The following is a 27,851-nucleotide window of genomic DNA, read 5'->3' on the forward strand; positions in this document are numbered from 1 at the left end:
CAGCTTCACCCCGCTTCCGGCCGGCCTTAATTCCGCTTCCGGTCCGACTCTGGCGTCTTTGCTGAGGGTCACATTGAGCTGAGAGGTGCTGTTGTGGAGTGTTTAGGTAAGTGTCGAGGGCTTGGGAAGCTGGGACCCTATCCTGGGGAACTGAGGAACTGGACCGTAGTTTCCCCGAGAATGAAGTGAGTTTCTGGCCCGCGGCATCCGGCCTTCTCGGTCCCTGGGGTTCTGTCCTGTTAGTAGTCTTCTAGCTAACGATTATGAAGCTCTTCCTTAATGCTAGGTAACAGTTCAAGTGACTTTATTATTTCATTTCGTCTTCCCTCCAGCCCTTATGAGGTAGGGCCTGTAATGGTCCCTTTTTGACAGAGGAGCAACTGAAGCTTCGCGGTATTAAGCTACTTAGCGAGTGTTAAGGGTTTGGATTCTGTAGTTCGGACTGTAGTGCCCTCAGTCACCAGGCCGCAGGCTTGGCCTCCCGTGGCTTGCCGGGGCTGCAGCCTGGCTCCCGGGTTTCTGGTCTTCCCCGCTTGGGCGTTGGAGGGGCCTCAGAGTCCTTCCCTGAATCACCCGTCCTCCCAGCCCCCTCCCCCCTAAACAACTCCGAACAAATCTTTTGGGCCCCCCTCCCCACACCCTTCTACAGACTCCACAACACAGACCCCGCTGTGGTGCCCCAGATCTCCGCCACTATTTTGGATCTCTTAAATTTAACACTGGCCTGCCCACTTCTTTGTAACCCCGTTACTCCTCGAGTCCTCTGGGATAGAGGCAGTTTCACATTCCCTGGCGAAAACTGCTGCGTCTCACCTCCTAAAAGACTTTATAACAGGTTTTTAACTCTGGGTCTGCAAAATCAATAGAATACAAGGTGTGCTAGGACTTGAATGGGGGAAAAATTAGATTTTGTATTTTTCTTAACCTGTAATTGAAATGTAGCATTTCCTTCAGGTAGGAATGGAGGCAACGACCTTAGTAATATTAGCATCATCTGTGACTTTGACAGCAATCAGAAATCACAGGTCAGGGGCGCCTGGGTGGCTCAGTGGGTTAAAGCCTCTGCCTTCAGCTCAGGTCATGATCCCAGGGTCCTGGGATCCAGCCCCATATCAGGCTCTCTGCTCAGCAGGGTGCCTGCTTCCTACCCCCACCCCCTGGCCCAAACCTGCCTCTCTGTCTACTTGTGATCTCTGTCAAATAAATAAAATCTTTTTTAAAAATCATAGGTCATCTTATATCACATTATGGTTGCAGATGTCACAGAATACCTTTCCACTTACCGTACTTCAGAATTGTGGTAGTCAGTAAATGCTCAGCTACATACAACTGGTGTTCTTTGTGATCCTCTGCAGTTTTTGTAATGCATTTGAAAATACTCTGAGGGAGGGTCATTAGACCCCTGAGTTGATGGCACCACAGAGACGAGGAACCTCTGCGGTGTAGGTTCTGTCAATGATTCCTGCCCCTCCTTCACTTGTATGACCTTGGGAAGTCACTTAGACACCCTCTCCCTTGTCTGTGAAACAGTGATAGCAATAGTTTCTACCTTTTCGAGTGCCTGCAGGAGTAAAGTGTAGACCAGTGCTTGGCCTAGGGTAAGCCTTCAGTGAATGTTAGCTGGTGTTATTTTGGAATGAATAAGGCCTGATTTTGCTATGTAGATACCTATCCCCTTCCACCAAGCCCTGCTGTAACTGCCACACTTAGATGTGTGGATTTGCCCCACACTTCACCTCTGTGTGTATATGTTGAGAGGGAGAAAGTGGTAGCTTGCTCACACCTACCTACTCCATTCTCCTGTGTCTGGGTGGGCTGACATCCCCATGCCCGGGCCCAGTAGAATGTTTGCCAGCATCCATTGTCTTTGCCTCCAAGAGTCAGCACCATGGCAGAAGACATCAAGACCAAAATCAAGAACTACCAGACTGCCCCTTTTGACAGCCGCTTCCCCAACCAGAACCAGACCAGGAACTGCTGGCAGAACTACCTGGGTAAGCAGGGCGTGGGGGTGGGAAGGGATGTAGAACCTTTTCCTAGTCCCACATTTCAAGGTGCTTACCTGTTGCCTACTCCTCTAGGGGATCTATACATCCCAGGCCTCTCTTGGTCTGGACACCCTACCTTGCAGTATCCATGCCCCTCATCACAGCTGTGTTCAAGATCCAAGGTCTGGGCCAGGGTCACAAACTTCGGTTCCTGCAATGAATTTTTTGTTTGTTTTTAAGATTTATTTGTGTATGAGACATGTTAACATATGTACAGGAAAGACATAAATCATAATGTACAGCTAAACGAATAATACTTAAGTGGATTCCTATGTGTAACTATAACCGGGATAGAAATTTCGATCCTTTCAGCATTCAGAGCTTGCTTGCCTATCGCACACCCTGTCTTAAACACAACATCCTGCTCTCCGCACTAGAGGTGTTACCCTGCCAACTGAAGGCAATCACATTTTGGTTTTATCACTTTTTTTAGGTTTGCCTCTTGATGAACTTGACAGATACTTTATGTATTCTCTTTTGTTTGGATTTCTTCATTCAGCAACTTGAAAGATTCATCCTTGCTATGGAGTGTAGTTTGCTCATTTTCAGTGCATCTAGTTTTCCATAATTTATTCCCAGACACTTGTGTGCTTTCCAGTTTGGGGCTTTTACGAATGAGGATGCTAAAAATGTTCTTTTTTTTTAAAACCATGATGTTTATTGTGACTAATCGCTGAAATCCTTAAGATGAACTGGATGCTGCAACAGCCGCCCTCTTGGGCTTAGGTGTTGTTCCTTCACGGAATCCATGCCTGAATCTGCGGTATACAATTTTTAGGTGCCTCATTCGACCGGTCCCAATGGTGTTTCGTCTTTTAGCCTTGGCACTCCAGTTATACTTTCTCTTGCACTTGTCAGGATAGCTGCATTTGCCACACGTGGACTTCTGAAGGTGGTAGGCCTTCGAGCCACGGCGGCGGCACAACGTGTGCATCTTATTGCGACGCTTTCCAAACGATGACGTCCCCTTCGTCATCTTGTTTCCGCAGCAGGCCCCAAAGAGCGCTAAAAATGTTCTAATAAATGTAACCTGACATCCAGGCGAATGCTTTTCTGTGTAGGAAACATGCCCAGGAGTGGAATACCTGGAGTAATTTTTTTTTTTAATTAATTGCCTACTTAAAAAAAATCAGATTATCTTCCTCCTGCCCTCCTCTGTAGGTTGCCAGCATCTTAGCCCCAAGATATCTTCCTCTTCCCTTGCCCTGGTTTTGGACTTCCATAATCCCCACACGTGCCCCTCATGTTGCCCCCTCATTCCAGACTGCAGAATTTTCAGGTCAAACAGTAGTTGTCTAGGGGTTGCAAAATCAACTTAAGGAGGCCTGTCCAGCCCTTTTTCGTACATATGTAGGCATAGACATTCCTTGTGACACTTACTTTGTAGGTGTATCTGTGTATATAACTGGTGGTGAAGTAAAGACGATTTCTGTGAGATTTGATCAAAAAATGTGTTTCGGCCCTTGGCCCCGGCTGACCCTGACCTGCTTTCTCTGCAGACTTCCACCGCTGTGAGAAGGCAATGACTGCTAAAGGGGGCGATGTCTCCGTGTGCGAATGGTACCGGCGTGTGTACAAGTCCCTCTGCCCCATATCCTGGGTACGTGCTGCTTCCTGGGGCCCCTGGGACATGGAGTGGGGTCTCAGCAGAGGAGTATGGTGGCTTGGTGGAGCCTCATCTGGGAGAGGCAGAGGGAGGACGGGCATTGCACTGTCCATGGGACTCGGCCTTGTCCTCCTTCTGGAATTGCCTCCCTTCCCTCTTTTCACCGGTACTCTCAACCAGGCATGGCTCTCGCCCAGGGCAACCAGGTCCCTCTCCTTGCTACATACATCTCGCCCATGCACCCCATAAATACATACACAATGTCAGCTCCCCGCCCCTTTGGGACTCACCATCTTGTGCAAGTCTGTGCCTTTTTATTATGCACATTTTCAAATTATACATAAAAATAGAATAATCCCGTGACCTCCCCTCCAATTACACCCACTACCCAAATTGAATAGTTTCAAGATTTTTCTACATTCCCTTCATCTGTCACCTTTCCTTCTTTGCTGAAGTGTTCTGAAGCAAATCCCAAGCATGTCTTTTCATCCCTACCTACTTCAGTGTGTGTGTCTCTAAAAGACACAGACCCACTAAGACAGTTGGTCTGTTTAGCCCTGATCTGACCAGACCTTTTGTCACCATTTTATACTCTGTGCCATACACTCTTTCAAATGAAGAATTTGTGTTTAACTTTGTACTGCTTCATCAAACCAAAGATCCCATTGGCTTCAAGAAACATGGAGAGATGATCAGATCTTTTTTTTAAATGCCAGAAGTGAATGTAACCAGCATGCTAATTTCAGAGATGTTAAAATGAAAAATCCTGTGTCTTAGAGATATGATACAGTACAAGTCATGGTGCTCATTTTAAAAACAAAAAACAGGGGCTCCTGGGTGGCTCAGTCAGTTCAGCATCCGACTCTTGACTTCGGGTCAGGTCATGATCTCAGGGTTGTGAGATGGAAATCCAGACATGTGCTCAGCGGGAAATCTGCTGGAGATCTTTCTCTCCCTCTCCCCCTCCTCCCATTCAAGCAGGCTCTCTTGCTCTTTCTCTCTTTCAGATAAGTAAGTCTTTTTTAAAAAATGTAAGCAGTACAGCAAAATAAAAGTAGCCCTTTTGGGCTCCCCAGCCCCCCTTCCCCGAGGTACCTACTGCTAGCTCATTACCTTTTTTCTCTGTATAAATTAATCATACAGAAACCTGTGGAGCTTTCTGTGTATGGGTGGGTCATACTGTATAGTCTTTGACAACTATGACCGACCAGTGTGTCGTGGAGCCTTTCTTATGATAATGCATATAGGCCTGCCTTACTTGCTTTAGTAACTTCCATGTGCTTTTATTTAGCTGATTTCCTTTTGACAGAGATGATGATCTGATTTTTTTCAGTATATGTGAAGCATCCTTGATACATGCCTTTGGAGCTTATCTCTTGAGAACAAACTGCCTTAATGCAGTCCCCCTCAGCTTGCCTGGTTTTCCTCCCCGCTCTGGCCACACTGTCTCAGGTGTCTTTAAGTGCGCTGTGCCCTTCCAGGATTTCCCCTTGTCCCTGGGTGATCTTGAGTAACCTGATGTTGTAAGTACATAACATCCCTCCTCCAGCCTCAGAGCCCTCATCGGGTGCATGCTGGGCAGGGTGCCAGCAAGCATGCTTCTAGTCCCAGTGCTGCCCCACGCCCCATTCTCCGGGACCTAGGTCCTCGCCTTGAGAAGATCAGATTGTGTGGTTCCTACCCTCCAGTGCCCGCAGTGTCCCCATTGTAAGGGCTTGCAAATGTATTCTGCAGTCCCCTTTGTACTGGCTGCCCTAGCTTCTTTATTTCAAAAACTTGGTGAAGTAAGAATAAAAAAATCTTTTTTAAGATTTCTATTTATTTTATTTATTTGTTTATTTATTTTGAGAGACAACACCAGCAGGAGGAGGGGCAGAAGGAGAAGCCAACTCCCTCCTGAGCTCCCACCAGGGGACCTGATAAAGGGCTTGATCCCAGGACCCTGTGATCATGACCAAGAGTCAGAGGCTTAACTGACCGAGCCACACAGGCTCCCCTTTTTTTTTTTTTTTTTTTCTTCAATTTTTAAAGTGACAGTTCAGTGTATGATTCCATTGCAGGAAATGTTTTCCCCTCTATTGGAATGGTTTCCTGAGCTTCCACCCCATGAAGTGGGATTATTGGACAAAGGGAAATTTGGATCAGAGCAGCCTGACTCTTTTTAAAAAGAGACAGGTAAACCCAGCGAATGAGAAATTCACACAGAAAACTCTGGACTGTGGACAGTACAATTCCAGTGCTAGGGACTCCAGGGGAACCCAAGCATGAAAAGATATCTGTCCGCATTCAAGTCATCAGGACAAGACAGCTTGACAACAGAGAGATGCTTATTTTTACCTTGTAGTCTGGTGCAAGAATTATGAAGGTTGAGTGTGCTAAATGTTAGTGGTTCTATAACTTGATGTCATTTTGGCAGGATCTTTCAAAATGGGAAAAAAGAAAACCTCTCCAGATGTGACAGTTTTACATATAGACATCCTATGAAGATAAGCTTGTGTCCAAGGACGGGTCCATAGCAGAGTTGTTTGTAATGAGGAACATTCAGAAATAGCCCAAGTTAGATAAATGGTGGTACTTTATCTTGATCTCTGTGACGGAATACAGAAAGAGCTCTAAGACTTGGGGGAAAGGCAGTTGCAGGACCAGCTACATAGTATGGCCCAGCTTGTATGTATGTTTTTCAAAGTAGAGCGAATCCATGATGAGTGTGTGCATGCGTGCCTATGTATATGTGTGTGTAAATAGACACTTAACTGTGAGCCAGCTACTTTGTAAGCGTTTTCTATCCTATAAGGGCAAACATGCTAAAAAAAAAAATGAGATGGATACCATTTTCACTATTCTTATTTTACACAATTGAAAACTCAGGCCCTGAAAGGTTGAGGAATTTGCCCAAGGTCATAGAGCTAGGAAGTGATGGGGCGGGGATTCAGAGTCAGTCTTCCTTATCCCTGCTTTTGTCTACTGCCTCTAATGTATGCATGTAAATGTGAGTGGGTGTGTCTAAATGGATATGCTTCTAGCTGCCTGTACGAGGGTCCACAAGTTGCTGAGTGTTACTTCTGGGGAGTGGTAATGGTTGGATAAGGGCCTTTCCATCATTTTTTGTATGTGTGCATACATCAGTGATCAGCGGTAGGATCATACTCTCGATTCAGTTTTGCATCTTTTTGCACTTGACTGTACATCTTGGAGATCCATTTGTGCTGGAGCACAGATCAGCCTTTTTTTTTCCCCCCTCACAGCTGCCTGGTATTTCTTCTTTTCCTCTGTTCTGCCAAACATCATTGAGTGTTGACTCCAGAGTTCCCGAAACAGGGTACAGCCACACTCTTGAATCACTCTCTGTACAGTCCTGCATCTTCCTAAGGACAGCCCGACAGTGAATGTGGGACTTTTTTGCTTGTTCCTCGCCCCCTCCAATGCCCTGCCCCCTCAGTGTTTCAGTTGACAGTGATTCTTGTCTTTCTGTGTCACTGCCGATTCTCTCCTGGAACAGTGGCAGTACTGGCCTTCCTTGTTGACCATCTGAACAGGTGGGCAAAGTTAGGAAGACAGGGTTCTCCCGTCTGGTTTCCCCACAGAGGAAGGAAGTAACACTGGGTGTTTTTCCTCAGGTGTCCGCCTGGGACGACCGCCGAGCAGAAGGCACATTTCCTGGGAAGATCTGAACTGGCTCCACCCACCTCTCCTCTGTCCTCCGTCCTTCTCCCAGGGTGGTGAAGGGGGACCTGGATGCATGGTGATCCCCACCCTGGGATTCTGAATCATGGCCTAACTAATAATAAATACTCGTTGGAAAAGTGTAAGACTGCGTATATGTAAAAGAGCCAGGTGATCGGGCATGAAGCTGTGGTGGGGATTAATAGCTTGACTAGTAAGAGGGGCTTCAGGCCGATTGGGTTTTTTTTTTTTTTTTTTCTGTTTTGTTTTGTTTCATGTTTTTAAACTGACCACCTTCTATTACCAGACACTAGAGTGAGCGAGAGAATAGTGTCAAGCCCCTGGATATGCTAAAATGTATCTGTATGTTTCCCTTTATTTACACAATTCCAAAAAACTTTTCTTGTGTAATTTTTGAACCACAGGAAAATAGTATAATAAAATTCTGTGTACTCATCACCTAGCTTGAATGGTTACCAACAAATGGCCAGTTTTATCTCTAATTATTGCCCTCCCCCTCGAGATGATTTTACTAAAGCAAAGCCTGGGGATCACATGTCATCCAGAAATAAGTATGTGTGTCTCTTAGAGTTACAGGTTTATTTTGTACATAATTACACTTCACTGTTACATCTAAGAAATTAATGATAAATTGTTAATATAGTAGGGTGTTTTTTTTTAAGATTATTTATTTGTCAACATAAGTAGGCAAAGCAGCAGACAGAGGGAAAGGGAGAAGCAGGGTCCCCGCTGAGCAGAGAGCCAGATGTGGGGCTTGATCCTGGGACCCCTGGGGTCAGGTCATGACCTGAGCTGAAGGCAGATGCTTAACTGACTGAGCCATATAGGCGCCCCCTAAACAACTATTTTGAACTCTTTAGCAAGCATATCTCAGATATCCTTTCTTTGGGGTCAGTTACTGGAAAATTACGGTGTTCCTTCAGTAGTGTTCTATTTCCTTGATTTTTCCTGTTCCTTGATGTCTCGTGTTGTGTTCGCATTAGTAGACGCAGTCACCTTATCAAGTCTTACTGGCTTCAGGCAAGCAATACCTTCCATCAGCTTTATCGGGGATTCTGAGGCTTTCTCAGGCCTTCTCTATGGATACGCCTGCTCCATACTTCTTGTTCCCTTGCAGGGTATGGTGCTTTTGGGGATGACATGTCTCCTCTTGATCCTGCAAAGCCAGACCAAGTATGGACTGCCTCCCATTTCCTTTCCCTTGGGTTGTGCTGCTTGCTCAAGTGTGCGTGCCTTCTCCCAGTGCCACGGCTCTGCACATGCTTACCAGCCACCCTCAGAAACGGGCTCTCCCAGCCTTCAGAGGCATCTGCAGGGTGCCAGCCACGAAATGGGTCTGGGTGTACAGGTGAGGCATGCAGAGCAGTAGGATGCCCATGGATCGGTTGAGGGGATCCACAGGCAAGGCATGGGCAATCCCCCTGTGTCTCCGGTGTATTTAGTAGGATCCAAGTACTTTTTGCTGCTTCCAAGACCCCAACTGCCACTCTCCCAGCTGCTTCCTGACTCTTAGTTGTATAGAATTTGCATTCGGTCCTGGGGATTTGCGCTGGAGGTGTGAGGGAACTTTTTTGCCGGACTCCCTGGGTTCCCACAGAGCTGCGCTTATCCATGGGCAGTTTTCGTTCTTTGGGAGAAAGAAGGTAGAACTGTTTCACCATTGGATACATCACTCAGCCTTTTCAAAGGTGCAGAAACTGCAGGAATAGTGTGTTTCTTCCTCAGCTCTTCTAGCCATGAGAAGGGACTGCCACTACTGGTTTCCTGCATTTCCTTCTGAAAATAGTTGATCCATTTGCAAGGAGACCTTCCCTCCTACCTGCCCGTCCACCATCGTTCGTAGCCTGCTATTCCTGATGTTCTGAACTTGCTTTTCTCCATTACTAATAGTACTTAAACATCATGCCTTGCCAATCTCATATCTTAAGCTTTTCCAGATTGTACAATTAATGCATGAATATATTCTTCTGATTAAAAACCAAAAAAAGAAAATATGCCAGCAAGGCAGTATACACACAGAGAAGCAATGTAGTGGTTAAGAGGACAGAGACTGGAGCCAGACCACATGAGTTCAAATTCAGGCGCTACCACTTAACCAGCTGTGAGACTCTGAGCAAGTTGCTTGACCTCTCTGTGTCTCAGTTTCCTCATCCATAAAATTAAATTAATGACACCTACATAGGGCTGTTGTACAGGTTAAATGAGATGCTACATGTTAGGTGTGTAAACTATGCCTGATGCTGTATGTAGGGTCTTCAGAACAATGCCAGGTGTGTTGGAAATGCTCTTTAAATATTAGCTGCTCTCAGCACATTGGTCTCCTTTCTAGAGTGTGGACATAATGAGGAAATATTCCTTCTAAATGTCTTTTCCTACTGCTATTACCGTGGTGTTCTGTGGTGAGAACGCCTAACGGGGGATCTCCTCTCTTAATAGATTTTTAGCCCGTAATACAGTATTGTTAACTGTAGATACAATGTTTCACCCTCTAGAACCTCTCTCTCTGCATTTTGCATAACTGAACCTTTGTACCTGGCGATCAGATCAGCAATTTCCCATTTTCTCTTCCCCCCAGCACTGGCAGCCACCATCCTGCTCTAATGGGTTTCACTGTTATAGATTATACCTCATGTAAGTGGAATTGTGTACTCTTTGTCCTTGTGAGACTGGCTGATTTCACTTGGCATCAGGTCTGCAAGTTTCCTCCGTGTTGTCACGTATCATAAGATCTCCTTTTCTAAGGCTGCATCATACTCCATTGTATGTGTTCTTCTGTTAGGAATGTTCTTTACTCCCTTTTACCAGATGGCTTTAGTCTCCTCCAACACCCCTTCCTTCCTATGCCCCAGGCTGGGTCAGGTGGCCTCCCTGGGGCGCACACATCTCCCTTTTGTTCTCCCCGCTGTGGCCCTGGCTTGTGCTTCCTCTCTCGGTGCACGGGTCCCTTCGGCATCTCCTTGAGCATGCTGGGCTGTCATTCTCTGCTGAATGTCTGTCTGCCTGTGAGCCTGTGAGGGTGGGAACTGAGCTGTCCTGATCACTGCTGTTTTCTCAGCTTGGCCCCACACAGGGCAGGGCCTGGGAAACTCATCAGCTGCACTCTGTCCTTAAGGCTTAGTTCTGGCCTGATCACATATTTGGTGCTCAGTGAATTTGAGAAAAAGCTGAAAAGCTCCTTTGACTACTCCACCATAGCGCCTTCCTCCTTGCTTCGCCTCACACCACATCCTAGTCTCCCCACACCTTCTCTCTTTCCTCTCTCCTCATCCCACACTTCACGCAGGCCCCACCCAGCTCCGAAGTCCCCTTTTCTTGGAAGGTCTCCCATGCCCACCCATGTCTTTGAGGCCCTCAAAGCTGAGGCCAGGAGCTCAGCTGAGCCAAGGAGCACCTGAGACTTAAATTTGCTCATTACCTTAGCGCCCAGCTTCAGGCTTCAGACTGTCGCTAGGCCTGCGGACCTCTGTGCTGCCATTGTTCCCTAGCGTCTTTGCCAAAATGAATTTGGAAAGGAAACAACCTATGAAGTATTCTTAGAAAAAATGGATGAACTAGAGGGCGCCTGGGTGGCTCAGTGGGTTAAGCCTCTGCTTTCGACTCAGGTCATGATCTCAAGAGTCCTGGGATCGAGCCCCACATCAGGCTCTGTGCTCCGCGGGGAGCCTGTTTCCTCCTCTCTCTCTCTGCCTGCCTCTCTGCCTACTTGTGATTTCTGTCAAATAAATAAAATCTTAAAAAAAAAAATGGATGAACTAGAGCCACAGTATGTGATGAATAAATTTCAGAAACATAATGTTGAGGTGAAAATCAATTGCATGAGGATATCTAAGATACACTTTATATAGAATTTACCTGAAAATCGAGAACTGTTCTGTGTATTGATGAATATATGCGTATATATTAAAAATGTGAAAGCATGCATGACAGTGGGAACCCAAAAGGCTCACAGACAGTTGCAAAGATGCTCAAAATCTTTAGTAATAAGAGAATTGAGAATTGAAATCATGGTAGGTATCACTTTACATGGAATTACTCTGACAAAAACGAGAAAGCTGGGTAATGCCAAGCGCGAGTGGTGAAGGAGGGGTACGGGAGCTCTCAGTCGGAGTGTGGAAAGCAACCTGGTACATACACATTCATGACCCAGCTATTCTCCCTGGAAAGAGACCCCGAAGTATGTGAGGGCCATGCACGCGGGTGCTCACAGCAGCACTGTTTACAGTGGTGGGGGGGAGGGGATCAGACGGAGCCTAAGTGTCCTCACCGGGGAGGAGACAGTAAACTGGAGGGGGTGTATGAGAGGTGCCCCATGCAACCATGAGAAGCTGCAGACTCAGTGTGTCTAGAGTAGTGGGTGGACCCTAAAATCTGTGCCAAGTGAGAAAAGCATGAACACAGTCATGGGTATGTAAATCAGAAAACCCGCAGGTGGGGCACCTGGGTGGTCAGTCAGTTAACTCGTTAACTGTCCCACTGATGGTTTCCTCTCAGGTCCTGATATCAGGGTCATGATATCAAGTCCCATGTCTGCTTGAGATCCTGTCCTTCCCCAGCCCCAAGAATAAATAAATAAATCTTAACAACAACAAAAAAGAAAATAACAAAAACAAGAAAAAATCGAAAACAATGGTATCCATTTTACAAGAGCACACCCAACTAAAAAGATACATGCGGACTAATTAGAGTATTTGCCAGCAGAGGGCACTGAAAGCAACTGGGATATGGGATACAAGGGAATGAGTTAAATTTAAAACGAGATATCTTGGGGTGCCTGGGTGGCTCAGTTGGTTAAGCGTCTCCCTTCAGCTCAGGTTATGATCCCAGGGTCCTGGGATCCAGCCCTGCATGGGGCTCCCTGCTCAGCGGGAAGCCTGCTTCTCCCTCTCCCCCTCCTCCTCCTGCTTGTGTTCCATTTCTCTCTATCAAATAAATAAAATCTTAAAAACAAGAACTATCTTGTGGGAAATAATGAGCTGAGGGTATGGAATTAACCTATGACATCTGGGATCTGAAAAAGAAGACGGTGCAAGGGTTGTAGAGGGTGATGAACCTCAAATGTAGTAATGAAGGTATCTTGGGTGAGATCAGGTGGCTTCAAAGGCCATCTGCCATGTATGCCACTTAAAACAACAGTCTTCGATGAGTATGGAAAAATACATACATTTGACAAAGCTGGTAGGTAGGATGTCGGTGTTTGTTACAGGTATTTTCTACATTGTCTTGTATATTTGAAATATATCAATATTTTTAGATTACACCACTGACCATGGGAAAGAAAATGTATTTATTTAAGAATAAATACAATGAGGGGTGCCCAGGTGGCTCAGTGGGTAAAAGCCTCTGCCTTCGGCTCAGGTCATGATCTCAGGGACCTGGGATCGAAGCCTGCATCGGGCTCTCTGCTCAGCCGGGAGCCTGCTTCCTCCTCTCTCTGCCTACCTGCCTTTCTGCCTACTTGTGATCTCTGCCTGTCAAATAAATAAAAAAAATCTTTAACTTTTTTTTTAAAGATTTTATTTATTTATTTGACAGGCAGAGATCACAAGCAGGCAGAGAGGCAGGTAGAGAGAGAAGGGGAAGCAGGCTCCCTGCCGAACAGGGAACCCGATGCGGCGCTCGATCCCAGGACCCTGGGATCATGACCTGAGCTGAAGGCAGAGGCTTTAATCCACTGAGCCACCCAAGCGCCCCTAAAAAAAAAAAATCTTTAAAAAAAAATAAAATAAATGAATCAGACTTTTTAAAAAAATACAATGAAAATATATATTATTCAGTTCTACTGAGACACCAAGGCCTGTTGGAACCTGCTCTAAGCAAGGTGACAGGTGTTTAGGACACGGCATCAGACTACTGAGCCTTTCGCGATGGCACCATCAGGATTAGAACTAGATCATTTTTCCATTAGATGGTAGTTACATGGGTTTGTACCATTTCCTTTCAAGCCCATAGACAGCCTAAAATCAGCTCTTGTGCCCCTTTGGAAAACACCCCTTTGACACATCAAATGTGTTTCTTTGAAAAGGTTTTACCCTTTAGAACACATTACAATTAAGAGTATATACGTATAGACAGAAAAGTGCGCTTATCGAGACTGTAGAGCTGGACAGATTTTCAAAATCTGAGCACCCCATGCGTAACCAGTGTCCAAACCCAGAAAGAGAAATCCCCTCTCTGTCCCTTCTAGTCACAATGCCCCCAAGGGTAACCACTCCCCTGACGTTTATCTCCCTAGATTGGTTTTGCCTGTTTTCGAACTTCATATCTAGAATCCTATAGTGACAGTCTTTTGGGTGCGGCTTTTTTCATTTACTGTAATGCCTTTGAAATTCATCCCTGTAGCTGCAGGTACCAGTAGTTCATTGCCTTTTATTGCTGAATAGTATCCCTTGTATGCCTATACCGTAATGTACTTCCCCACTCTACTGGGAAGGAGCATTTGGGTGGCTTCCAGCTTGGGACTAATATGAATACATTCAGAGCATTTGATAGACAGAAATGGGGGGATTCCCAGGTACAAATGGCTGGATCATAGGATAGTCATAGGAGAAGCATACGTCCTCTTTAGGAGATCTTGGCATTGTGATTTTTTTTTCTTTAGAGAGAGAGCATGCAAGTGGGGTGGGGGGCCTTGATCCCACAACCCCAAGATGATGACCTGAGCCGAAATTAAGAGTTGGATGCCTAACTGACCGAGCCACCCAGGCATCCCAGCCTTGTGATTTTTTAAAGGAGGTAATTAGCACTTCAAAATGTATTGTTTGAAGACTGGCTTATATAATGAAAAGGAATTGTGAAATTTCAAGTCTGACATCGAACTAGAACAGGGGCGCCTGGGTGACTCAGTTGGTTAAGTGTCTGCCTTCAGCTCAGGTCATGATCTCAGAGTCCTGGGATCGAGTCCCACATCGGGCTCTCTACTCAGCAGGGAGTCTGCTTCTCCCCCACCCCTCTCTCTGTGTCTCTCTCAAATAAATAAATAAAATCCATAAAAAAAAAAAAAGCTAAGGGGCGCCTGGGTGGCTCAGTGGGTTAAACCTCTGCCTTTGGCTCAGGTCATGATCTCAGGGTCCTGGGATCGAGCCCCACATCGGGCTCTCTGCTCAGCAGGGAGCCTGCTTCCCCCTCTCTCTCTACTTGCTTCTCTATCTACTTGTGATCTCTCTATATATACCAAATAAATAAAATCTTTAAAAAAAAAAAAAGCTAAGAAAAGCTAAAGGAGGCTTTGACATCACATTAGAACAAAATCGATCCCTTTTATGACTGATGACGGTAATGCCCCATTGATAACTTTTTCCTTCTACCAGACAGTTTACACTTGATCTTAGCCAAAAGACTGAGTCATTTTATATAACTTCCAACTACTAACAGTTACCAACTATTTGAAAATAAAAATAGTTCATATTGTTAGCATGGCCCTATTATTACCAAGTTATTTTAACTAAACCTCATAAAATGTACTTGACAGATCATGTATGTTATTATTTAAATTTTCTTTTTTTTTTTTTAAAGATTTTTATTTATTTATTTGACAGACAGAGATCACAAGTAGGCAGAGAAGCAGGCAGAAAGAGGAGGAAGCAGGCTCTCCACGGAGCAGAAAGCCCAATGCGGGGCTCAATCCCAGGACCCTGGGATCATGACTTGAGCCAAAGGCAGAGGCCCTAACCCACTGAGCCACTCAGGTGCCCCTATTTAAATTTTCTTATTAATCCTTAATATAAATGTAAATCAACAGAGAAAGACTATTTTAAATGTAAAGCGGATTGACTAAAAACCAAATAACTCATTTTAATTTTATTCAGAACACCTCATGTGTTTTACTATCAAGCCATTGTCTTAACACTGCAATTTTAAGTTACATTTGTTTGTCCATTTCACATGCACTGAGGGAGCTACAGCTCAGAAAGAAAACACAGCCAGTGCCTTGGTTCTTGAGAGTTCTGGGGGAAGACTGGGTGCCCCAAGCCATTTTCACCTGAGGAACCAGCCTTGTGACGCTAGGGGGAACCATCGGAGGGAAAGTGGGCCCCTCAGGAGCATTGCTGATGCAGCCTGGCCTCTTGCTGTACACTACGCCAGAGAACATCCTTTGCAGACATCCCTGTGCTCAGTTCCCACTGCTGCTGGGGCGAGTCGTCCGATGATACCCATTCTGCAGATGGGCAAACACACATACCAAGTTACTCAGCCCAGAGGAGGCAGAACTGGGATTTCAACCTTGGTCTCCTTGATTCTGTAACCTGAAGACATTTCCACCTGTGGCTCCTCCCTGTGACCCTGCTTTGTCCGTGTGGGTGGCGGGAACTCTACTTTTCTCCCACCAAGCCTATTCTGTGTGCCCTCTCTCAGTTTCTAGCACACTCTCTTCTCCCCTCCCCCACCCTGCCTTATTCACTCATCTGGAACTGCCCTCACCCATCCCCACCACGGCAGCCTGGGAGCAGGAAGACTTGGGCACCTCACCCTGCTATGCAGCCAGACCTTAGCCCAATCTTGAATTTCAGGTCTATAAATCACTTGGTTTGGGGGGCGGGGGTGCTCATAAAACTGTTCTTCTATGCTGGTCAGCCTGCTTGACCTCTTGTCCCTTCCAGACACCTTCTGTCTTCCTGGAGACTGGCCCAGGGAGGGGCCTGGGCATATATAGGGAGCCACTGTGGGAGGAGTTAGCCACAGAGACTTCGGAAAGAGAAGGTGAGGAGGGGGCTCTGGGGGCCTGGATGAGCAGGGGGGAACTGGGAAGGTCGGAGGTGCAGGGAGGCCAACTCTGAGCTCTGGCCAGTGACTGCCCTGCCCGAGCCTTGGTTCCCTCTTCTGTAAGGTGGCACGCCATCAGGGTTTGTGGGAGGATTCTGGGCCTAGCAGAGAGCCAGGAGCATCCCCTGGCAGCTGGGGTGGAGGGAGAGCAGTGGGTCCAGCTGGGGCTGCCCTCCATGCCAGGCCTCTGCCTGGCCTTATTTGAGCTCATGTGTCCCAGGAGGACTATGGCATCCGTGGCAACAGAGGCGGAGAAGGGGTCTCCGGCTGTGGTGGGCCTGCTGGTGGTGGGCAACATCATTATTCTGGTGAGACCTCCCCCAGTGCCCGGGAGCCCAGTGGGTGGCTGGGGAGGAGGGGACAGCCCAGGCCCGGGAGTGGGGGCTGAGGGCCCCCTGCCATGGCCGATGCCGCCAGCTGTTGAGTCAGAGCAACCTGGATTCGAATCCCAGCTCTGCCAATCCCCCCAGCTTTGTAAGCGGGAGCAAGCCACTCTACTTCTCTGAAAATAGGAATGCCGAGAGGATGAGTTACTGGATTCTTGGGCTCAGACCAGAGTCTGGCATGTGCGGCTACTGTCTGTGTTGGCCACAGCAACAGTAGTTCCCTGCAGCAGTAACAAGGATCGTCACAAGCTGTTACTAGGACTAACGCGGAGCGCGCACACACTACGCGCTCTGTGTGTTAGCTTGATTGGGGTCGAAGGTATCCGCTAAGAAGCCTTCCCCTCTCCTTGCTCCCATCTCTCATCCCTATAGGTACTAGATTTTTAGCTTCTCCAGCATTTCTTTAAGCGCATACAAACAAATAGCATATGTAGCTATTTTCTTCCCTTTTTGTCCAAACTGTAGCTCATTCCACATCCTGTTCTGTGCTTCCCTGTTTTTCCTGCTCGCATAGTCCATAGGCCACTCCATGGGAGTCCTCAGAGAGCTGCCCTGCCCTCCGGCAGAGCACTCCTTGTGCGGCACGCCGGTCCCTGTGACACGGGGATGCAGAGAATAACCTTGTGGGTTTATGATTTTCCTGCACAGGCAGGACTGATTTCTGCAGGCAGCATTGCTGGGTCAAAGGGTTGATGCACTTGTACTTGCTCTGGGCCTGGGCAGGTTTCCCCCCTGGGAATAACAACACTGTTTGAGGGAGGCCAGGGGGACAGAGCATCTCCTCTGTTCCTGTCATGCACTCTGGGCTTCACATGTGGCATCTCCTGGCACCCTTGAAGCATCTGGCAGCTTGGGCGGTGGGGGGGTGGGGGCGGCTGTGGGGAGGAGGAGCAGGGATCTAGCGGGGCAGCCCTTCCCTTCTAGCCTCTGTCCAGCCCCGTCCCTGGTCATGGAAGGTGACGTCCTTGCCATTCGCATGTGCCCACCTTGCCGAGGGCAGCGGAGGCTCAGAAGGGGAACCTGCTCAAAGACAGTCCTGCGGCCCCGCCTGCTATGCCCTCTCTAACCTGCTGCCCTGTCCAGCTGTCGGGCCTGGCCCTGTTTGCTGAGACGGTGTGGGTGACAGCTGACCAGTACCGCGTGTACCCACTGATGGGCGTCTCGGGCAAGGATGATGTCTTCGCCGGCGCCTGGATCGCCATCTTCTGCGGCTTCTCCTTCTTCGCGGTGGCCAGCTTTGGGGTGGGTGCAGCGCTCTGCCGCCGCCGGTCCATGATCCTCACGGTGAGTCCCCTGGGAGGGATGGCATGGGGCCGGGCGGGCACAGAGATTGTCTCCACAGAGTCACTGTAACCATGGCCACCGAGCTGCAAGTGTGTATCCAGCATGCACCACACTTGGGCCTCGTGGCAATCATTCTTTTTAATCTTCCCATAACCCTGTAAGGCAGGCTCAGCCATTACCCTCAATCTCCAGAGAAAACTGGGGCACAAAGAGGAAGGGAAGGGAGCTCTGCCTGGGAGGACGGCCCTTGCGTGGCAGGACTGAGATGCAAAATCTCAACTAGTTGGTACCCAGAATCTGTGCACATGAGCTCTGTCAAAACAACAACAACAACAACAATAGCACAGCTGCCATTTCGGGAGTGCTCATTACGTTCTAAATGCTTTGCATAGATGGGTGCACTTACTCCTTACAACCCACCAGGAGATCCCGTCATTACAGTGAGCCCATTTGACAGAGTTGAAATAGAGGCTCAGAGGAGTGAAGTCACTTATCCGAGGTTGTACAGCAGGTGGGTGACAAAGCCAGGATTGAAACCTGAGCAGTTCAGCTTGAGCCTTGCTCTTAATTTCCGCCAGTGATAACCACCACCACAAGAACCCAGGCTTCCCAAGGACCACTCCTGTGCCTGGCACTAGGCAAAGCCATTTAGAAAATGAGCTCCCTCAATGTCCCCAGCAGCCATCTGGAGTTAGTGCTTCTGTGCCCATTTACCAGTGCTTCTCTGCCCGTTTACCAGACAAGAAAACGGGGCTCAAAGAGGCCAACAGCTCAGGTGATAGGGAAGGCGGGAGCTCCGATCCCAACCCCCCTGACTTGGAGACAACATTGTGCTGCCTCCACAGCCGAGGGCCTCTTAGATTCCTGGGAGCCCCGGGTTATTCCATCCACAAATGTGGATGGAGCGAGAACCGTGGGCCCAGTCCTGCGCTGGGCACTTTGACTATCTAGAGAGAAAATAGGGAAGCCCTAAGGGGAGGGTGCCCCAATGGGGGGACAGTGGACAGTAAAGATGGAAGGGAGGTCTGGAGCTGGGGAAGGGGAAGCGGAGGCCTCCGGGAGATGAGGGGGTGTGCGTTTCTGTGGGAGGGAACAGCAAGAGGGGGCCAGGAGTCCAGTGTGGCTAGAATCAAGAGGGGGTGGGATGCGGGAGAGGCAGTAAGGGCACAGAGAAGGGAGGTACTGTGGGCGATGGGCATGGAGAATGAGGGTGAGAAAGGGGAAGTGGGCATATCAGTTAAGTCTTGCCAGCCTTGGTAAGGACTTTGGCTTTCTTGTAAGATGGAGCCTTGGAAAGGCTCTTTTCCTTCTCTTTTGCTTTCTTTCCTGCATGCAATTCTCTGACATAACAATTTAACCGAAGCCCTAAAAGCTCAGCCAACTGGTTAAAAAAAAAAAAAGTTTATGTCTGTGTCTGACTCCCTTATTAGTTTGTCATTAACTAAGACACAAATTTAAAAAAAATTATTATGGGAAATTTCAAACATTGCGTGCAGTGAATGGCATGAACCCCATCACCTAGTTTCAACAATATTGACCAAAGCCGGGCCAGCCGGGTCCCCTCGGCTTCACCCTCTGCCTGCCCACATCCTTCTTCCTGGGGTATTTTGAAGTGCATTCCAGACACCAAGTCATTTACCTGTAAGTACTTGAGTGCACGTTTCCCCGAGCGCTAAGGACGTTGTTGAGAGCAGTCAGGCGTGTTGTGCCGCTCATCTCTTGGCAAAGGTGTTGGTGTATCCATGTTCCACCCCCTGTTGCTTTAAGGGAGAAGGTGAGGGGTGAGGAAAGTGCTTTTTTTTCTTTTTATGCGCAACAACCGTGCTACGAGTACGCCCTACAAATTCAATATCTAGTCTCTGTTCAAATGCCTCTGGTTGTCTCCAGAATGTCTGTTTTGTTTTGTCTTTCCTGTAGTAGACATTTATTTTACTGTGTCCAGACTGATAGTTAATTTCAGGTAATACTTTACATATTTTTGTTGATACCATTTTTTTTTTTAAGATTTTATTTATTTCCTTGACAGAGAGAGATCACAAGTAGGCAGAGAGGCAGGCGGGGGTGGGGGAAGCAGGCTCCCCTTGAGCAGAGAGCCCAACGTGGGGCTAGATCCCAGGACCCTGAGATCATGACCCAAGTCAAACACAGAGGCTTAACCCACCGAGCCACCCAGACACCCCTGATTTAATTTTTTCCTAACATTTTATTATTAAAAAATCTAAACATACAGTAAAGGTGAAAGACCTGACTAGGGAATGCTTGTACACCCACCAACTAGATGCTACTGGTCACATGGTCCTGGACTTCTTTTTAAAATCCCTCGGGGTGGGGGGGCGCCGGGTGGCTCAGTGGGTTAAGCCTCTGCCTTCAGCTCAGGTCATGGTCTCGGGGTCCTGGGATCGGGCCTCACATCAGGCTCTCTGCTCAGCGGGGAGCCTGCTTCCCCTTCTCTCTCTGCCTGCCTCTCAGCCTACTTGCGATCTCTCTCTGTCAAAATAAATAAATAAAATTAAAAAATAAAATAAAATTCCTTGAGGGGATGTGACTTGGCAGGCTTTGCCCTGACTGGGTGGTGCCTCTGTCTCTCCCTCCGTCTCTCCCCAGTACCTGGTGCTCATGCTCATCGTCTACATCTTTGAGTGTGCCTCCTGCATCACGTCCTACACTCACCGCGACTATGTGAGCTGGGCAGAGGCCAGGGGAGGGGTGTGACTTGGGGCAAGAGTGGCAAGGGTCCGGGTCTGGGTCTGGGGATAGAGTGGTGGTCGACCTCGCTCCCCACCTAGCCCCTCTGGACCTTGTTCTTCCTGGACCTCCACAGATGGTGTCCAACCCATCCCTGATTACCAAGCAGATGCTGACCTTCTACAGTGCAGACACCGACCAGGGCCAAGAACTGACTCGCCTCTGGGACCGCGTCATGATTGAGGTGGACGAGAGGGGGTCAAGGGGGTGAGGGGGTAGGAAGGGCTGGAGGACTGGGGCTCTAACCACAGAGGTAGATAGGCGCCTCCCCTTGTGCCCACTGGTAGATGATACCCACTCCTGTGGTTCTTCGGAGAACAGGGTTGGTCATGGCCATTTTCTAGGTGACCAGACAGGCCCAGAAAAGGGAATGTCACCTGGTGTCACGTGGTTGGTAAGCTGGGATCAGAGTCTGCCGGCCTGGATCCAGAGGCCCTGCCCTTGACCGTTATAGATACCTTCTTAATAAGGAAGATAATCATAATAACGAACATTTAATGAGCACTAGCTTTTTTTGAGTACTGTGAGAAGCACTTTTAAAGCTTATTTAATTTTCACAACCACCATAAGGGAGATCAGCTTTCCAGCCATGAAGAAATCAAGGTAAGAGTTTGAGTGGCTTACACAAGGACACACAGCTGGTAGGTCACAGAATCAGAAGGATTCAAATCCAGGCCACCAGCTTCCAGAAACCACATTCTTTTTTTTTTAAGACTTTATTTATTTATTTGACAGACAGAGATCACAAGTAGGCAGAGAGGCAGGCAGAGAGGGAGGAGGAAGCAGGCTCCCTGCTGAGCAGAAAGCCGGGTGTGGGGCTCGATCCCAGGATCCTGGGATCATGACCTGAGCCAAAGGCAGAGGCTTTAACCCACTGAGCCACCCAGGCGTCTCCCCCCCCCTTTTTTTAAACATTCACATATTTATTTGAGTGAGAGAGCATGCACGTGTGTGGGGGTGGGGAAGGGCAGAGGGGATGGGAGAGAGAGTCTCAAGCAGACTCCGTGCCAAGTACAGAGCTTGATGCTGGGCCCAACCCCACAGCCCCGAGATCACGACCCATCACGACCCAAGCCGAAACCAAGAGTCAGATGCCCAACTGACTACACCACCCAGGCACCCCCAGAAGCCACATTCTTAATTAAACCCAACATGATATGGCACAAGAGAAGAATATTGAGGACCCAAGGGAAATTGAGGTCCCAATTTGGTTCAAGTCATACCTCTAGCCAGGATTGGAACTCATATGTGAAGGCGCCTATGTTTTCATCACTCAGGGCCACGAACTAAACACTCAGATGCTAGAAGAAACCAGAAATCCTTCTTTGGGTATCATTTACCTCAAATTTTTTTGACAGCTAATTCAAAAGAATTTTAAAATGAGTCATGAGTGTGGGTTTGACTCAACCCCCCCACCAGCCCCTTGGTGCTGGGATAAATACCTCTTGCTCCTTGTTCACGAGCACAGACGCGGCCCACCCTCCACCTCAAGGCCCAGGACATGAGAAGTCCGGACCTTCCTCACTCTGTGACCTCAGGCGAGTGGCTGTCCCCTTGGAGCCAAAGCCTGCCTGATCCCCTGCCTTTCTCTCCAGCAAGAGTGCTGTGGCACATCCGGTCCCATGGACTGGGTGAACTTCACATCAGCCTTCCGGGCGGCCACCCCGGAGGTGGTGTTCCCCTGGCCCCCACTGTGCTGTCGGCGGACTGGCAACTTTATCCCCCTCAATGAAGAAGGCTGCCGCCTGGGCCACATGGACTACCTGTTCACCAAGGTGTGTCCCCTCCCCTGTGTGTCCAGTTCCCCTGTCTGTGCGGCATGGGTCTGGCCCCCTCTGGTCCTTCTATCTCTTCCTCCCTCCCACGGTCTTCTCCTCCTCCGCCCCTCTGGCTTCTGTCTTTCTCTCCCCTCTCTCTTGCTCTCTCAACTCTCTCCCCATCTGTCCCTCCTCCCTCTACAAGTCAGTGGGAGGCAAAGGGTCTGTCTGATCCCGAGCCGGAGCTGCAACTTTTCTTCCGGTTGCCTGGGAAGGAGAACAACAGGAATCACAGAAACAGCACGACCACTATAGTAACCAACATTTATTGAGCCCTTGCGTTGTGCCTGGCATTCTTCTAAGGGCTTTAAGTCTTGGTCTTAGTTAATTCCCACCACGGCCTGTGAGGTACAGGATTATAATGATCCCATTTTAAGGATGATGAAACGGAGTTCATTCGTTAGTGAGGGATGGAGCTGGGACTGGATTTCAGGCAGACAGGCCCCAGCTAGGGGCTTTAACCAGGGCAAGGGGAGTGCAAAGGCAGAGAGAGAAACCAGAGGAGGTTAGACTAGGAGAAGAAATGGTTCCAGCGATCCCTCTGGCTGCTTCGGGGCCCTGGAGCCATACGACTTAGATCAGGTGTCGCGCAGAAGGGAGCCTGCGCCACTCATTGCCACCCTCGGAGCCAGACAGTCATTTCTGAAGCCCGACTCTGCGCAGAGTGTGAATGTGCGTCCACTCACGGACGCCCCACGGCCACCTTCAGAGGCCAGTGCTGTCAAGATTGTCACCTCCCAGATGGGAAAACTGAGGCTCAGAGAGCCAGAATCATTCCCAGGCCCCAACAGCTAACAAATGACAGAGCTGGCCCCCAACTCAGTCCCGCCTGACTCCAGGACGCACACCCTGAAACTTTGTTCTCTGCTGCTTCCAAGTCGAGGCAGGGGTCTACCTGAAGGTGACTCCAATATGAGGGTCAGGCCCCACTTGACCTCATTCCTAAACGGGGAGGCATCAAAACTGCACTGCTCGTAGTAAAGGCAAATTTCAATCCTGGGCACCTGTGGGCAGCATAGCATGCTGGCTCTGCACAAACCTGCCCTCAGACTGTTGTAGCCCCTGCCACACACCTACTTGTGTGGGGCCTGGGTTCAACATCACATCCCTGGTTCCCCAAAACCATTCTGGGAGGTAGACACCGCCACAATCCCCACTGCACGGCTGAGAAAACCAAGGCTTGAAGAAGGAGGTGACCTTCCGAAAGGCACACAGTGACTCTCCCTCAGAGCTAGCCCTACTGGGCATTTCCTCAAACACCCATGTTTTTCCCCCTGCCCAGGGCTGCTTCAAGCACATCGGCCATGCCATCGACAGCTACACATGGGGGATTTCGTGGTTTGGTTTTGCCATCCTGATGTGGACGGTAAGAGGTGGGAGCCTATGGACGAGAGGGGGATGTGGGGGTGGGGCTGGAGCGCCCCTCACCTGACTGCCTCCTTGTCCAGCTCCCCGTGATGCTGATAGCCATGTATTTCTACACCACGTTGTGAGGAGCAAGAAGGGAAGGTCACATGCACGTGCAGCCTCCTCCTGTTCCTGTTTCCTCTGGCTGAGGGCTGAATGGCTACCTCACCGCCCCGCTTCCCACCTCCCTCAACCTTCCCTCCTTCCCCTCCCTCCAAAGACCTTTTACCAACTTTCTGAACCCTGCTGAGACTTGGGGATGCCCTGAAACCCTTGGACATGTGTACAGAGACCCTTAGGACCCTTAGGAACCTCATTTCACTCTGCTGATTCCTGGCCCATCTTTCAGCATCAATTTAAAGTTCTGTCCTCAGGGGACCTTTCCCGGATCCCACTACCCCCATCACCAATGCCTCTCCTGTAGCTCCTCCCTCATGGCAGTTTTTGTTATTTTTGCTAAATAGTTTGTGATTGTTTATACTCTGGTAGATGGGATTGCCATGAGGGGAGGGACAAGCTCTGTCACGGTACTTTATTGTCCTCAATATCACCCAGCAGAGGGAGGGGCATCAATATTCAATAAATACTGGTTGAATGAATGAATTTGTTTTCCTTGGGGGCAAAGGCGAATGAACAAGAACTCTTCCAATGGAAGTGGCAGAAACCCAGTGGGCACTGACTGAAACATAACATGGAATTTCTTGGCTTGTGTAACTGAGACAACATTGCTGACTTCTGGCATATCTAGATCTAGGAGTTCAATCAAAGTTTCCAGGAAACCCGTTTCATTCTCAGGCAGGATTCCTTTGGCAACACCAGACTTAACAACTTTACACTAAGCCACACAGCAGGAAGAGACCCCTCTCTCCCAATAGCTTGAGCCAAGGTCAAGGATTCAATCTCACTTAGAGTCTAGGCCCATCCTTTGGTGGGGGAAGGGAGGGTACCTGAATTACTACTGCTGCGAAGGATGGTGTTGGGAAGTGGGGGTGATTTATCAAAGGAAAATTAGAGTGAAGGCTTGTTGGTCTGGTACACGTGGCAGATAGCCTCCTCCCAACGGCTGTAGCTTCCAGCAAGTTCTCTAACGGATGCATGGCAGCAAACACTCTAGGAATCTCATCCTTACTGTCGTCCTCTCTCAAGCAGGCCAACCTCTGTCTATTTCATAGCAGTTAGGTCCTGCCAAGAGGGCCGGGCTTCCTTCCCCTCCAAATGACGTTTCCCAGGGTCCTCCTTTACTCCACTGGTCTGCAAACACTGAATTCAGATATCAGCTTTTAAGAATATACTTTTGGTTGTTTTTTAAAAGATTTTATTTGTTTGAGAAAGAAAGAGAGACAAAGATAGCGAGAGAAAGCACGAGTAGGGAGCTAAGCAGGGAACCTGACACAGTACTCAATCCCAGGACCCTGGGATCGTGACCTGAGCCAAGGCAGGCGCTTAACGGACTGAGTCACCCAAGGGCCCCTTAAAATACACTTTTAAAAATATGTAATGGTCAAAGAGGTTTTTTGTTAGGGTGAAGAATTGGAAACAGCCCTCAGCAGGGAATGTACAGCTCATGTTCTATCCTTGGACTGGATTCCCTGTTGCTTAATAAGAAGATAGAGCTATGTGAGCCAATACAAAAAGATGTCACAATGGTCTAAGTAACTGGAAAGTATATATGAGGGTGTTCATTACAGTGACCTAAATGAACCTCTGGAGGGGACTGGTTAGGTTAGCTAGGCTATGCCTGTAGTCTGGAATACCACACGGTAGTAAAAAATAATGTTTTACCATGGAGAAATCTTCAAGAGATGCAGAGTAGAAAAACTTACAAGCCACGTACAGTACTTCTATTCGTAGAGACATTTTCAGAGCTGGTCTTTTCTTTTTAAAGAAATGGGTCAATGTTTTTAACCTAATGTTTAAAAGAATAGAAAAAATACTTTTAAAAAACCTCAAAATCATTCATAACCCTACCATTTGAAGATGATAAAAATTTAGAAATGGAAGTGTCCCATATTTCACTCCCCAGTAAATCACCACCCCTCCCCAAATCTGGTCCAACTCCCCCAGAATAATTGCGATGAACACATGATGAATGTCCTTTCTGGCTTTTCAAAAGTTTATATTGACACATCTATAGATATATTTTTTTTAAGATTTTATTTATTTATTTGACACAAAGAGAGGTCACAAGTAGGCAGAGAGGCAGGTGGAGAGGAGGGGGGAAGCAAGCTCCCTGCTGAGCAGAGAGCCCAACGTGGGGCTCGATTCCAGGACCCTGAGATCATGAATGAGCCAAAGGCAGAGGCTTAACCCACTGAGCCACTCAGGAGCCCCTACACATCTATAGATATTTACAAAAGCACTCACTGCCTAATAGAATCATGCTTTAAAATATTGCTTTGTAACTTGCTTTTTTCACTTAACTATATGTTATGGTCACTATCCATGTCAGTATTTATGAATTCACCTTCGTTTCGTTTTGTTTTTGTTTTTACTGTTGCAATGCACTCCAGGGTATATATGCATCATAGATCATCTTGATTGGTTGGTTTTTTTTTTGTATTGTTTTTAAAGATTTTATTTATTTATTTGACAGAGATCACAAGTAGGCGGAAAGGTAGGCAGAGGGGGTGGGGGAAGCAGGCTCCCTGCTGAGCAGAGAGCCCTATGTGGGGCTCGATCCCAGGACCCTGAGATCATGACCTGAGCTGAAGGCAGAGGCTTTAACCAACTGAGCCACCCAGGTGCCCCATCTTGATTGGATGTTAAGTAAACAAGGCAAGGAGCAGAACAGGATACATAACTGATCTCATTTTTATTAAAAAAATACTTTAATATATTTATATATACATGTTTTAGATATTATATATTAATTAATTTAACTTAATTAACATATAATTTAATTACTATATAATTTAATCAATAAATATATTTATTCCTAAATTATGTGTATATATATTCCCCACAAAGGACTTCATACATATCTTTATAATGCTTGAAAAACTTTGTATAAAGATTATCTATTATTTTTCAAAAACAAGAAAAGTGGTTTCTTTTTTTTTTTAAGATTTTATTTATTTATTTGACAGAGAGATCACAAGTAGGCAGGGAGGCAGGCAGAGAGAGAGGAGGAAGCAGGCTCTCCGCAGAGCACAGAGCCCAACGTGGGGCTTGATCCCAGGACCCCGGGATCATGACCCGAGGTGAAGGCAGAGGCTTTAACCCACTGAGCCACCCAGGCGCCCCAGAAAAGTGGTTTCTAAAATACTAAACAACATACAGTTTATTTTGTAAGCCAGAATTTTAAAAACATCATGTAGACATGATACACCCCATTATTTATTTTTTTATTTTTAAAATGTTTATTTACTTATTTTTTTAAAAAGATTTTATTTATATGTTTGACAGAGAGAGATCACAAGTAGGCAGCGGGGGGGGGGGGAAGCAGGCCCCCTGCCAAGCAGAGAGCCTGATGCAGGGCTCGATTCCAGGACCCTCAGACCTGAGCTGAACGCAGAGCCTTAACCACTCACTGAGCCACCAGGCATCCCTAGTTATTCACTTTAGAGAGAGAGAGGGAGAGAAAGAGCATAAGTGAGCAGGGGGAGGAGCGGAGGGCAAGGGACAAGCTGACTTGTGCTGAGCAAGGTGGTGGACATGCGGCTCAATCCCACCACCCGGAGATCATGACCTGAGCCGAAATCAAGAGTCAGATACCTTAATCGACTCAGCCAGCCAGGAGCCCCTACACACTGTATTTTAACACACAAGAGCTGCTCTGGGTTAACTGACCTAACTGGCTTTCCTGCAGGCTCTGGAATTAAAATCTCCCTGATCCTGTGCACATATTTGACTGCCTTGTAAATGCAGCAAGGAAAGGGGGGATTCTGGCCTAATCTGCTTTTACATTCAGGTGTGTCCTCATGAGCAAGTTCACGGTGACCTCGTCTGTGATTCTGATTCCCTGAGGGAGGCAAAGAGGCTTTACCAGCTTCTCTCTGAGCCCTAGTGTGCCCCCTGTGAAACGGGGGTTCTAACATCCCTGCCTCAGGGCATAGGGCCCATTCATTCTAAGAGCTCAGGAACTAACAGATCTTTCTATTGCGAATCAGGACTT

The 27,851-nt window shown here is 47.8% G+C and overlaps 3 protein-coding genes and 1 long non-coding RNA gene across 6 annotated transcripts; 2 read left to right on the forward strand and 2 right to left on the reverse strand.

Annotated features, from left to right (window-relative positions):
* Positions 1 to 7,463, forward strand: LOC123931570 (cytochrome c oxidase subunit 6B1). The gene is made up of 4 exons (XM_045988909.1): positions 1 to 106; positions 1,879 to 1,994; positions 3,548 to 3,648; positions 7,272 to 7,463. Exons 2-4 carry the CDS (start codon positions 1,889 to 1,891, stop codon positions 7,323 to 7,325), a joined length of 261 nt encoding a protein of 86 aa, XP_045844865.1. The 5' UTR covers positions 1 to 106; positions 1,879 to 1,888; the 3' UTR covers positions 7,326 to 7,463.
* LOC123931569 (60S ribosomal protein L37-like) lies at positions 2,665 to 16,864 on the reverse strand. The gene is made up of 3 exons (XM_045988908.1): positions 16,861 to 16,864; positions 3,819 to 3,823; positions 2,665 to 3,053 (listed from the first exon to the last, which is right to left on the reverse strand). Exon 3 carries the CDS (start codon positions 3,022 to 3,024, stop codon positions 2,731 to 2,733), a length of 294 nt encoding a protein of 97 aa, XP_045844864.1. The 5' UTR covers positions 3,025 to 3,053; positions 3,819 to 3,823; positions 16,861 to 16,864; the 3' UTR covers positions 2,665 to 2,730.
* UPK1A (uroplakin 1A) lies at positions 15,124 to 24,310 on the forward strand. Of its 3 annotated transcripts, XM_045988837.1 has the most exons (8): positions 15,124 to 16,035; positions 16,319 to 16,406; positions 17,568 to 17,768; positions 20,373 to 20,447; positions 20,590 to 20,697; positions 22,109 to 22,288; positions 23,613 to 23,696; positions 23,779 to 24,310. In XM_045988837.1, exons 2-8 carry the CDS (start codon positions 16,326 to 16,328, stop codon positions 23,821 to 23,823), a joined length of 774 nt encoding a protein of 257 aa, XP_045844793.1. In that variant the 5' UTR covers positions 15,124 to 16,035; positions 16,319 to 16,325; the 3' UTR covers positions 23,824 to 24,310. The 3 variants fall into 3 exon arrangements, with proteins under 3 accessions (XP_045844793.1, XP_045844792.1, XP_045844797.1); XM_045988836.1 differs by having other exon boundaries at positions 15,124 to 16,406; XM_045988841.1 differs by lacking the exon at positions 20,373 to 20,447 and having other exon boundaries at positions 15,124 to 16,406.
* On the reverse strand, positions 17,694 to 25,628 carry LOC123931581. The gene is made up of 4 exons (XR_006816278.1): positions 25,561 to 25,628; positions 21,737 to 21,814; positions 19,408 to 19,528; positions 17,694 to 17,777 (listed from the first exon to the last, which is right to left on the reverse strand). It is a non-coding gene; the product is annotated as an uncharacterized LOC123931581 (long non-coding RNA).
* Positions 25,629 to 27,851: the final 2,223 nt, after the last annotated feature.

Source organism: Meles meles, chromosome 19 (assembly GCF_922984935.1).
Source record: "Meles meles chromosome 19, mMelMel3.1 paternal haplotype, whole genome shotgun sequence".
Lineage (NCBI taxonomy): Eukaryota > Metazoa > Chordata > Mammalia > Carnivora > Mustelidae > Meles > Meles meles.